Source organism: Gorilla gorilla, chromosome 23 (assembly GCF_029281585.2).
Source record: "Gorilla gorilla gorilla isolate KB3781 chromosome 23, NHGRI_mGorGor1-v2.1_pri, whole genome shotgun sequence".
NCBI classification, from domain to species: domain Eukaryota; kingdom Metazoa; phylum Chordata; class Mammalia; order Primates; family Hominidae; genus Gorilla; species Gorilla gorilla.
In genome coordinates this window covers 35656944-35669968 of record NC_086018.1, presented here as the reverse complement: position 1 = coordinate 35669968, position 13025 = coordinate 35656944, and the positions used below count along the sequence as shown (strand labels likewise).

Sequence of the window (13025 nt, the reverse complement as noted above, 5' to 3'; positions counted from 1 at the left end):
AACACTCCCACGCGCACTTTATTAAGTACGGAAGGACAGGTCACAACAGGGGTGGAGGTGGCGGGGAAGGCCCAGCCCCCACCCACCATCACTGGCACACAATAAATAAATAAGTAAATAGCCAAGTGGGCACGGGAGAGAGGTGGTACTGAAAACACTGACCGCACAGGGGGACATGAAAGCCCCCCTTCGAGCTGTGGCCATCAACGCTGTACGGGTACCATGACCAGAAAAGGGTGGGGCTTGGCCACAGAAGCCCCAGAGCATCACAAGTCTTTGTAAAGGAGGGGTGTCTTTAGGACGTGGACCACTCTTATTTACTGACTGAAACCTGGACCCCTAGCTGGTCCCGTGAGACCCAGATTATCAAGGGGCCACTGTCTCTCAGGCTTCTGGACTGTTCTACTGAGGATCTAAAAGACCACTGGGTCACTGTCACTTGGGGTCCTGATGGGTCCACCCAGGGACCTAGGACATGCGACGGTCATCGTCACTTAGGCTTCCGATTGGTCCAGGACATGAAAGGGTCACTGTTACTTAGGAACCTAAACTGGTACCCCACAGGACCCAACACTGATGAGTCACTATCACTTAGCCTTTGGATTGGTCCACCCAGGACAATAAGGGTTGTGGTTCCCTAGACCTCTGGTTGACAAGGACCCAAGGGCCAGGACCTGAGGGGCAGAGAGAGCTCTAGAAGCCCCAGGGGAGGGGGAGAAGACTAAGTACTCAGGGATAGAGGGAATCTTCAGCAGGCACCAGGGCCCAGATTTCAAGGAGGGGAGGTGACAGGGAAGAAATAAGGCCACCTGGCTGGGTCAGGCCAAGATGAATCCATAGGGGACCAGCTTCTGGGGCAGCAAAGAGTGCCCAGCCACTGCTGGGAGGGGGTTGCAAGGGCCCTCAAACCTTCCCCGGGTCCCAGCCCCACCCTGGTGCAGAACCGGACCAAGGAGCCGGTTGTGCTTAACATGGCTCGTGACCCATCGCCTCTACCTACGGGATCAGGGAGTGGGGAGGGGTGGGCCTGTGGCTGCAGGTGCAGTGGGCTCAGTCCTCCAACCCCTCTGTCAAGTCTGCGATGCTCTCCACATAGTAATGGGGCACGAGGTCGTGCTGGCCGGCCGCTAGGTAGGCCTGGGCCTCTTCTAGGCGGGAGACTCCTGTGAGCGTGAGCACAGTGGTCATGCCGCAGCGGTGGCCAAAGAGGATGTCGGTTTCCAGGCGGTCACCCACCATAAGCGTGCGTGCGGGGTCGATGCTGAAGTTCTCCGTGATGCACTCGAACATGTAGGGGCTGGGCTTGCCCACCACCAGGGCCTGGCGTCCCGAGGCCGTCTCCACTGCAGCGGCCAGGCTCCCGGTGCCTGCAGGGAGATGGAGACACAGTCAGCAGGAGGGCGGCAGGGACAGCGTCAGGCCCTGAAACTGGAAGTCCAGGGAGGTGGATTGTGCCGGGGTCAAATCGGCTGCTGACACGAGCCAGAAAGCCCACTTCCGAGTCTCACTGTAGTGGTTAAGGGTAGAGACGGCAACCAGATGCCGGCATCTGGACTCCATCTCCACCGTTCCTGGCAGGCTAGCTAACCTCTCTGTGCCTTGGTTTCCCCATCTCTAATATGGGGATGTCTACGGCACTTATCTCATGTGGGTACTGTGAGGATGCGTGGAGCTACTGCAGGTAAACAGGGCCTGGCTCGGTCAGTCCTGCCTGAGGTTCGCGATTTCACCCTGACAGCCGTGGACCTTTGGACAAACCACTCAACCACCCCGAGTTTCTCCGGACTCCTGCGAAAGCGGAATTCAAGTAACGCCTACCTCCAAACGGGCGCTGGGCAACACAGGGGCAGGTGCTTTGTAAATGGAACAGCACTTAACAAATAGCAGTTGTGGTTACTGCTGCAGGAATTCATGCGGCTGGCGTCAGAAACTGGCACAGCCCCTTTGGAACACAGTGGGGCACAGAAATGTTCGCACCTCTGACCCAGTCCGCCTCCCCCGGGAAAGTGATCACAAGAAGAGAATTCCAGCTGGAGACAAAAAGCTGCAGGCTGGAAGACGTCTGTGGCTACAGTAACTGATAAGCCAAACTGTGGAACACTCCTGAGTGTCCAACAATAGGAGGACTGTTTAGAACTAAAGGACAGTCCTGTCTTCCAGCCCAGTACCATCCTGCCTCACACAATAAGTCCACTGTGCCTGTCCCACAGACGTGTCTTTGTGCCAGAACATTCGGCCTTCATGCTAATGTCCCTGAACAAATGATGATAATCACCATTTACTAAGCACATTCTAAACTGCCTGGCCCGTGCTGGGTGTTTCTGGAAGCCCATTTTACAGAAGAGAATGCCAAGGCTCAGGGACATTAAGTAATTTGCCCAGGGTTGTACAGCTTCATAAGTGGCAGCAAAAGGATTTGCATTTGGGTGGGTCCAACCCAGCTCTGACCTGGGAGTACAGATTGTTTCCTATGCAGGAATTTTATAAGCTGGTTGTTAAAGGAAGGTACTATTAAGAGTCACCTTATGGCTGGGTACAGTGGCCCATGCCTGTAATCCCAGCACTTTGGGAAGCACAGGTGGGAGGATTGCTTGAGCCCAGGAGTTCAAGACCAGCCTGGGCAGCAGGGAGATCCCATCTCTACTTAAATAAATATACATATATATTTAAAAAATTAAAAAAAAAAGAAAAGCTGGCTGGGCGCCGTGGCTCACGCCTGTAATCCCAGGACTTTGGGAGTCTGAGGCAGGCGGATCATCTGAGGTCAGGAGTTCAAGACCAGCCCGACCAACATGGTAAAAATCCGTCTCTACTAAAAACACAAAAATTAGCCAGGCGCAGCGGCACATGCCTGTAATCCCAGCTATTCGGGAGGCTGGGGCAGGAGAATCACTTAAGCCCGGGAGGCAGAGGCTGCGGTGAGCTGAGATGACGCCACTGCAGCATTCCAGTCTGGGCGCCAGAGCTAGGCTCTGACTCAAAAAAAAAAGTCAACGTATTCCAGGCACAGCTGCATTTAAAATAAATAAATAAAAGGCCCAGCCTGCACCATGAAACCCCGTCTCTACGAAAAATAAAAAAATTATTGGCCTCTGCAACACCGACATCCGGTCCAGGGCACTCTTCATTGCTGTCATCTTGCGAATTTGGCCCTGCAGGGGAGGCGGGAGCAAAAGGAGGCCCCTCCATAGTGGAGGGTTTGAGTCAGACAAAAGCAGGTGGCAGCAGAGGCTAACTGGCAGTGGTCAGTGTGTGTGGACAGGTTAATAGCCCAGTGAGTAGACTGGGGGTGTGGACAGATCTCTGTCACTTCCTCTCTGCTGGCCACTGACCCGGACAGTCATTGATATTAAATCCTGGGGGTACAGGATGGTATTGAGTGAAGAGAAGTAGACACAGGATTATAGTGGGGTACGGTGGCATATACCTGCAGTCCCAGCTACTCAGGAGGCTGAGGCAGGAGGAGTGCCTGAGCCCAGGAGTTTGAGGTTAAAGTGAGCTGTGTGATCTTGCCGCTGCACTTCAGCCTAGCTGACAGAGCGAGACCCCGTCTCAAAAAAAAGTCAGCTTACAAACTTACAACTATATGATAATTTCTTTTTTTTTTTTTGAGACGGAGTCTCGCTCTGTCGCCCAGGCTTAAGTGCAGTGGCATCATCTCGGCTCACTGCAAGCTCCACCTCCCGGGTTCACGCCATTCTCCTGCCTCAGCCTCCCGAATAGCCGGGACTACAGGCGCCCGCCACCATGCCCGGCTAATTTTTTTTGTATTTTTTTAGTAGAGATGGGGTTTCACCGTGTTAGCCAGGATGGTCTCGATCTCCTGACCTTGTTCGTGATCCACCCGCCTCGGCCTCCCAAAGTGCTGGGATTACAGGTGTGAGCCACTGTGACCAGCCCATGGTAATCTTTTATTTATTTATTTATTTATTTATTTATTTAGAGATGGAGTCTCGCTCTGTCACCCAGGCTGGAGTGCAACGGAGTGATCTCAGCTCACAGCAACCTCTGCCTCCTGGGTTCAAGCCATTCTCCTGCCTCAGCCTCCCAAGTAGCTGGGATTACAGGCGCGTGTCACCAAACCCGGCTAATTTTTGTATTTTTAGTGGAGACAGGGTTTCACCATGTTGGCCAGGGTGGTCTTGAACACCTGACCTCAAGTGATCCACTGCCTCGGCCTCCCAAAGTGCTGGGATTACAGGCGTGCGCCACTGTGCCCGGCCTAAATGATAATGTTTAAAACGAAGGTAGTAAGTTCTCAAAACTCATCACTTCTTAGTTACTGAACCACACTAGCCTCTGCTCTTTTTGCTCTTGAGGTTCCCCCATACCTGTGATGGTGGAAATCCTGTATGAAGGTGTGTGCTACTGCACATCTCTTCCTGACCCCACGTTCAGGGACTGACTTCACGTTGGTAGCTCAAGATCGGCTGTACTGGGAGTATTTACACCACAGAAGCCAGCACATGGTATAATCATGGCTTTCCCTGCTATTCCATGTTTCTCAGCGCACCACTGGTCTGACCCCAAATGCTCTGGGCCTCCTGTCTCCCTTCCCAAGGCCGACAACACTCCACTCAGTTAAGCCAAAGGCAAAGATGGGGAAGGGGAACAAAGGGGAAAACAGGCGGGGAGAGCAAGAATCCTCAGCCCTGCTGTCCCCAGATGAGGAAGAGAAACTTCCCAGGGTCACAAGATCAAGGCCAAGGTGGGCCAGAACTCATGCTTTCAGGCTGGCCCAGGGCAACACCCCTGGGAGTTCTCCCCTCATCTGACATCTTGTGACCTGCCTATTTTAAGAACTTGGTAGAGAATAAAAATTAGCTGGGTGTGGTGGTGGGTACCTGTAATCCCAGCTACTGGGGAGGCTGAGGCAGGAGAATCGCTTGAACCTAGGAGGCAGAGGTTGCAGTGAGCCAACATCAGGCCACTGCACTCCAGCCTGGGTGACAGAGCAAGACTCTGTCTCAAAAAAAAAAAAAAAAAAAAAAAAATTAAAGAAAAAGAGAGAGAATAACAAGCCATGTGCTCCGCTGGTGAGCGATTCCTTCTGGGACAGAAAGGGCTTCCACTGAGTCATCCCAAAATGTTCTTCTGAGCTCAAGAATGGCCCCAACTCTCCTTCCCCACCAGGATGGAGCTGTTCACCTTTGGGCCCTGTGTCCCACATCCTTCATTCAGCTAATATTTACTAAAGCCCAACTACATGCCAGACACGGGATAGAGCAGTCAACACTACAAAGATCCTGACCTCAGGGGAGCGAGCCTCCTAGCAGGGGCATCTGGGAACATCGCCGTCTCCCAGGCCACCATCATTCCACTCCCCTCCACTCTGTAATCCACCGCTCTGCATGTTATGCTGATGACGTATTCCTAAGACAGCAGGCCTTTCTATTTGTCAGCTCAAGTGGCTGCCATGTGGTGACAAGATAAACACACAATTTCGGAGGTCCCTGGGGCGGGGGAGGAGGAGTTGGGGGTGAGATATTTGCATTATTTCAGACATACGCATCATGGGGGCTTTTATTAATATTGTCACACCACACCACACCACACACACACACACCACACCGTTTGAAAGCTGCATCAAGCTGTGCACAAACATGATCACAGCGCTATATTTGTTAAGCCTCTGCCTCCCCCTCTAGGCTGTGGGAGTGACAGCAGGAAGGGTGGGCACAGCCAGGTGGCTACTGAGACCAAAGGGGTCAGGATTCCACAGAGGCCTGCAAGGCAGGTGTGGGCAGGGCCTGGTTTCTCCTTAGCTCATTGACAACCAGCCTTCCTGAGCCCTGGGGAACCTCTTAACCCACAGCCTTAACCTGAGCCTTGAGGCCTCCTGGGAAAAACTTTTCATAGCATAGCCTAAGGCAGGCAGGAGCTGCTGCCGCTGAGAGCCCTGACCAGAGAGCCCTCAACACAGATTTATAGGGAAACTGAGGCTGAGGTGAGCCCGCCCACATACCAAGCAGGTGTGCAGCACAGCCAGGAGAGGCCAAGGACTACGGAATCCCTCTCTGCCATGCCATAACACTGGGTTTACATCTCCTGGTGTATTATCACTGCCCTGCATCATGCCTCCTCCAGGAAGTCTTCCTAGGTGCCCCTGGCACTAGGCCCTGCTCACCACCCCACCATAATCCTGTGTCTACTTCTCTCCACTCAATACCATCCTGTACCCCCAGGATTTAATATCAATGACTGTCCAGGTCAGTGGCCAACAGAGAGGGAGTGACAGAGATCTGTCCACAGCCCCAGTATACTGACTGGGCTATTAACCTGTCCACACACACTGACCACTGCCAATTAGCCTCTGCTGCCACCTGCTCTTGTCTAACTCAAACCCTCCACATGGAGGAGCCTCCTTTTGCTTCTGCCTCCCCTGCAGGGCTGAACTCGCAAGATGACAGCAGTGAAGAGTGCCCTGGAGGTCGGTGTCACAAAGGCCAAATTCAGGTTCCCGCGCTCTATCACTCTGCCAGAGAGTTGCTGGCAGAATTCTGCCCCACCCATCATTGGGGTGGCGTTGGAGGGTTGGAGGGGAAGCCTGGGAGGACTGTCCCTATGGGTAAGGGCTGAAAAACCAATTCCCAGAGGCAGGATGGAGGCAGGTGTGTGGGGACACAGGAGGTGGAGGGGCTCACTATATCTGTTCTTGGGCAGCTCACTTCCCTTCTCTCAGCCTCAGTTTCTTTCCTCTTCTTTTAGAGATAAGGTCTCACTATGTTGCCCATGCTGAAGTACAGTGGCTTTTGACAGATGCAATGATAGCACACTACAGCCTTGACCTCCTAGGCTCAAGCAATCCTCCCGCCTCAGCCTCTCGAGTAGCTGGGACTACAGGCTGTTGCCACTGCATCCGGCTGCCTCAGTCTCTTTACTTGAGAAATGGGACAATAACTTCCATCTCCAGAGTAATTTGGAAACCAAACAAGAACACACACAAAGCTGTTTTATTAAGTTCTCTGTAACATGGGGGACTCTGGCTACAACTTACATCATCTGCACACCTACTATGTGCCAGGCACTCACCCTGATCACCGTCACCGGGCATGCTGAGCACTTCCATTTTTCACCCAGGCAGAGATGCTTGGAGGTTATGTAACTGAACACGATTACACAGCTGTGGAGCTGGAGCTGGACCTGGAACTGAGGTCAAACTCCACCGCCTTTGCTCCCCACACACCTGCCTACACCCTGCCTCTGGGAATGGTGTTTCAACCCTCACGCAGGGGGACAATCCTCCCAGGCTTCCTCTCCAACCCCACCCGGATGGTGGGTAGGGCAGAATTCCGCCCAGCTCCCTAAGTTACAAAGGGCCTCAGTTTCCTCATCTGTCCAACAGGGACCACACTGCTGCGCCTCACAGGATGACGGCTACAGGGATCAACCCCCCCGCCCCCCACCCCACACCAAAGCACCCTGGGCCTCCCTCGAACTCTCCTGCTCCCCACCTGCCACCTGGAGACGCCTCTTCCCCGCCCCTCACCCTTAGGCGTGGAGGCGAATGCGCAGGTCGCCCCCATCTCAGTTTCCCCGCCATTCCCGCGCTCACCAGGGGTCCGGCTGCCGTCGCTCAGCGGGTGCCATGGGTCACGGTCGGTGGCCACAAGTAGGCACTCGGGGTCGCGCAGGTGCGCGCACGCCTCCCTCAGCTTGGCGAAGGAGAAGTGCTCGTCGTAGCCCACAAGCACGGCGCGCACGCGCGGGGCCGCGCCGTCCCCCGCGCTCGGGTCCCCGGCCAGGCGCAGCCCCGCGGCGCGCAGCTCGGCGCGCAGCCCCTCGCCGCCCAGCACGAACACGGCGCCCGGCGCGTCCGGAGGCCCGGGCAGGCGCTGGCGCAGCAGGCGCGCGGCGCACAGCGCGGAGCTGAAGAGCTGCTCGGCGCGCAGCCCCCCGAAGCCGAGGCGCGCGAAGCGCAGGGCCAGCTCGGGCCGCGCGCGCCGGCTGTTGTTGCTCACAAACAGAGCCGCCTTGCCGGCCCGCGCCAGCCGCTCCAGCAGCTCCGGGGCGCCCGGCACGGCGCGCTCGCCGTTCCACAGCACCCCGTCACAGTCGAACAGGACCCCCTGCGCCCGGCCCAGCACGTCGCGCAGGGCCGCTCCGCGCAACCTCTCGCAGCGCGCCATGCAGCCGGCGGGCCGCCGGCCTCCCGCCCCGCGCTCTCTCCGCGGGCACGGCGCGCTCGCCCTGGCACGTTCCACGCAGCCGCCAATTGGCGCGCTGGAAGGACCGGGGGCGGGGCGACGGCATGGCCTGCAGCCAATGGGGGCGAGAGTCTGGGAGAGGAGCGAAGCCGCGAGCTAACGGAACTTGGAGAGAGGGGCGGATTCGTGGCCAACACCGAGGGGAAGGGACCAATGAAGAGCTAGCTTGATCCCTCTCCCCGTCCCTGGTTCTGCTGGACCAGTCGCCGCCGAGTTTCAACGCCGACTACACTCTTACGGGGTGGGAGACTGACGCTCTTCTTAACCAATAAGAATCTACAAACAAAACGCGAAGCGAAAGGCCCCGCCCCCTCCAGCCAATCAGAAGCTTAGGCGAGCTGGTTGCTGGGAGAAAAACAGATGTTAAATGAACTGCCTTTGGGTCAAATCTCATTGCCCCCTGAATCGTGGACGCTCCAGTTCAGAGCGAAGTCCCAAGAAACGTGTGGGTACGATGGGGTACGAGGCACATGGTGTCTTCTTGGGTGCTGGAGCCCTCGGTCTAGACCAGTAGTTCTTCACACTGCGTTACAGTCCCCGGGAACTTATTTTCAGATATCATTTACATATAGTAAAATGCATAGATCTTAAATGTACAGTTCAATGTCTTGACAAATGCTTTTGAAATCACCGATGTGTAGCAGGACAGATTCTCTTGTAGGTGTTTTGGGTGAAGACTGGGCATTTTTTGGTTTGTTGGTTAGTTGGTTTAATTCCAGGGATTCTACCGTGAGCTAGGATAGGGTAGGGAAGCGCTGGGCTAGAGGCTGGTAGGCTGTCACTGCAGCACGCCCTGGGAGGGCAGGATCCAGAATGGTCGTGGCCAATTGCCCAGAATAGTAATAGGGTGACCCAGGTTGGCTGGGTCCCTGTCTTAGGGAGGAGGCCTTGTGATCTGGAAGCAACCACAGGTCTTGGGACCTTTGAGGAGCCACTGGTCTGCAGTGTGGGGATGAATGAATTGTGAGCTGTGGTGTCACAGTTTTGAAGTTGTCTGCCAACTTCAGATAAGGCTGTGACCCCCAGGAGCAACTGGAGCTCCAAAGACTTGGGAAAAACTGTACCTTGTAACCCAACCTTGGAAGCTCAACTAGCTCCTATTCCCCAAGTGCCCTAAGCCTTTTGCTCCTGGCCTTTGCATAGATAGTCTCCTTGGCCTGAATGTTCCTTTTTCCTTTAAAAATTTCACCTTCAGGGCCGGGCTCCGTGGCTCACGCCTGTAATCCCAGCACTTTGGGAGGCTGAGGTGGGCGGATCACGAGGTCAGGAGATCGAGACCATCCTGGCTACGGTGAAACCCCGTCTCTACTAAAAATACAAAAAAAAAAAAAAAAAAAAAGAAAAAATTAGCTAGGCGTGGTGGCGGGTGCCTGTAGTCCCAGCTACTCGGGAGGCTGAGGCAGGAGAATTGCTTGAACCCAGGAGGCGGAGCTTGCAGCGACCTGAGATCGCGCCAATGCACTCCAGCCTGGGCAACAGAGCGAGACTCCATCTCAAAAAAAAAATAAATAAAAAATAAAAAATAAATAAAATAAGTAAAAATAAACAAAATTCACCTTCAGGTCAGCTCCTGAAAGACTTCCCTTAAATATCACCTCCTCCAGGAAGCCATTCTTAACCACCCACCCCATACCATGAGTCTAGGTTATATGGCCACCCCTAACTTGGCTAATATGGGCTCCCAGTGCAATGACACTTGATTTTTTTTGTTTTTGAGACAGGGTCTTACACCGTCACCCAGGCTGGAGTGCAGTGGCATGATCACTGCTCACTGAAGCCTCCAACTCCTGGGCTCAAGCGATCCTCCTGCCTCAGCCTTCCTAGTTGCTGAGACTACAGGCACACGCCACTACACCCAGTTAATTAAAAAAATTTTTTTTGTAGAGACAGGGTCTCACTATGTTGTCCAGGCTGGTCTAGAACTCCTGGGCTCAAGTGATCCTCCTGCCTCAGGCTCCCAGTGCTGGGATTATAGGCATGAGCCACCGTGCCTGGCCAGACACTTGATTCTAATGGTTGCTTCTGCCTGTCTGTTCGGGAACTCTTTGGGTGTAGGGTTAAGTCTTGGAGCTAGCTCAGGGCCTGGCACAGAGCAGATTTAGGGAAGGTTTGAGGACAGATCCATCCCTGCTCCTTGGGGAGGCTTCCCAGCCTACTCCCGGAAGGAGAGTGAGGGGTCCAGGAAACAGTGGGAGTGGTAGGGGCTTCTGTGGGCCAAGGGTGGTGCTTTGGTTTTCAATGGAGAGCAATGCCTCTGTGGAGGGAATTGTTATAAAGTTTCACAAATGAGGAAAAGGGATACCAAGAAGTTAAGTAAATTGCCCAGAATGTGAGGGACAAGCCAGGCTTTGGAGTCAGACCTAGGCTCTAATCCCAGGCCCCTGCCTGACCGCCATGTGACCTTGGCAGGTCACTTCTGTCTGAGCCTCAGTCTCCTCACTGCTAAGAGGTAATGGTATTTACTGCAGTAGAAGATTAAGTGGAAATCATCCACAGAACAGCACAGCATGTAGTGCAGAGAAAGCTCTAAAAATGTCTGCTGTGATCTCACTTCAGACAGGAAGAAAGGAGGCAAAGAATATGTATTGTTTTCCCCTTTATAAAATTGGCTTCTTTATTTCAAGGACAGAAAATAAAACTATCATTTGGGCAGCTGCTCCAGTTTTGTCCAAAATAATTTATTTACCAGCCTTACAAAAAACATGTCGGCAAGAGAAGAATCAGTCCCGTAGGAGCAGGCAAACCTCTCCTTCCTTCCGGTGGCTCCCCTAGGACCTGCCGGAGAGTGGAGAGTCCGGTGGGGGGTCCCCAAGCCCAGGGTGGACGAGGAAAAGGTCAGGAAATAGAGGATTGTCCTGAGCCCTCCTGGCCATGGGGGCCGACCCAGTGGGCACTGAGGCACTTGTGGGCAAAGGCTGGAGGCCCACGCCCCTTTGTGGGGGGCGAGAGCTGTCCTGGGAGGGCCAGGTGGGGAGGGAGGGGATGCTGAGGGCTGCTTAGGGAGAAACCAGCCACTCAGTTGGTCTCTGAGGCAAGGCTCCTGGGGCGGGGCTGAGGGGGGATAGCTGGGGGAGTGGGGACCCCACTGACAGCCTCAGGGGCTCCTCCCTCTGCTGTGGCAGCCCCCAGGTCCACCTGTGCAGGGTTACTCAAAGAGACTGGGCTGGGGGAGGCTGGACCTGGGGAGGCCGGGCTGGGGGAGGCTGGTGAACGCCGGCTTTGGCGCCGGGCAGGCTGAGGGGGTGTGGGGGGTAACGGGGGTGGCACTGTGGGTGCTCGGAGGCTGCTGCCAACCAGACGTCGGGGCAGGGCTTGGGGGGTCCCAGGGCTTCCAGAGCCAGGGGGCAAGGGCGGGGCTGGAGGGGAGGAGCGGGAGCCGGAGACCTGGGGGGGCGGCATGGTGGGCCGGGCTGGCGCCGGGCGCTTGGCTGTTGAGGAAGGAAAGGGTGAGGGAGGCTGAGTGTCCACGTGGCCTGTGGTGAATCCACCAAGCTCCGTGACCCCTTACAGCCTTTGCATCTGCTGTTCCCTCTGCCAGGAACACCGTTTCTGCGGCTGGCTCCTCAGCATCTAGGCCTCTCCTTGTGCCCTTTGCCCCCTTGGAGACCCTCCCTGAGCGCCCTAGTTAGAGTCCCACCCCATGCCCCACCCCAGCTGCTCCGTCACATTTTCCAGTTGTATTTTCTTCGCAGGACTTTTTGTTCTCTGAAATTATCTTGTCCATTTATTTTGAATTTTTAAAAGTTCTTAAATTTTGAGACAGGGTCTTGCTGTGTTGTCCAGGCTGGTCTTGAACTCCAGGGCTCAAGCAAGCCTCCTACCTCGGCCTCTCAAAGTGCTGGGATGACAGGTGTAAGCCACCGTCCCCGGCCTATCTTGTTCATTTTTATTTTACTGTAGACTACCTACCAGCCCTGGTCACGAGGCTCCCAGAGCTGTTCCGCCTATTCCTGGCTGTCCACTGCTCATTGCCTCCACTGAGTGTCAGTCACTCTCTCACCTGGTCAGCTCTGGGCCAAATTGACAGGTGAGTGTGCCAGAGGGGCTCAGAAGGAGGCCCCTGGTTTCTTCCCACCCCTGCCACCTCCTCTCCTTCACTGCCACTGCCTTTTTTCTTTTTTTTTTTTTTTGAGACAGAGTCTCATTCCTGTCACCCAGGCTGGAGTGCAGTGGCGTGATCTTTGCTCACTGCAGCTTCCGCCTCCCGGGTTCAAGTGATTCTCCTGCCTCAGCCTCCTAAGTATCTGGGATGATAGGCACCCACAAACATGCCCAGCTAATTTTTGTATTTTTAGTAGAGGTGAGGTTTCACCATGTTGGCCAGGCTGGTCTCGAACTCCTGGCCTCAAGTGATCCACCCGCCTCAGCCTCCCAAAGTGCTGGGTTTACATGTGTGAGCCACTGTGCCTGGCCCCTTCACTGCCCTTTGAAGACTCCCTCCTTCCACTGTAGTCTGTCACCTCTGGGCTTCTGGAGGGACGGGACTCCAGTACCCCAGTACTCACGCCGGCTCCCCCTTAGTGGGCACGTGCTGTGTGCCAGGGCCAGGCACTCTTCCTGCAGCACCACTGCAGGCTCCATGCAGCCCCATAAGGTAAGTGCAGACACTGTCCCATTACACAGAGGAGGAAGGTGAGGCTCAGACAGGTGAACTCACCTGCCCAAGGTCAAAGAGCTCAAATCTAAACCCAGAGTGCCAGGTGGCAAGACCTGGGCTCTTTATCACCTTGATTCCTGGCCTCCCCTGGCTGCCTAAAAAGATAGGAGGACCTGGGACTGCCTGTCCCCTCTCCCCGCCCACCCTCTGTCCCCTCCTCC

General features: G+C 55.1%; 1 protein-coding gene across 9 annotated transcripts in view; it reads right to left on the bottom strand.

Moving 5' to 3' along the window:
* The window catches only part of LOC101145711 (chronophin), a 33228-nt gene continuing 20203 nt past the window's right edge, over positions 1-13025 (bottom strand). For 7 of the 9 annotated variants that reach the window (XM_063704721.1, XM_063704716.1, XM_063704717.1 and 4 more), the window contains one exon: positions 10865-11635. In XM_063704721.1, the coding sequence (XP_063560791.1) occupies positions 11357-11635 (279 nt within the window). In that variant the 3' untranslated portion in view covers positions 10865-11356. Of the gene's footprint in view, positions 1368-7555; positions 8199-10864; positions 11636-13025 lie in introns of those variants that run through there. The other 2 variants (XM_031005455.2, XM_063704722.1) reach the window with 2 other exon arrangements.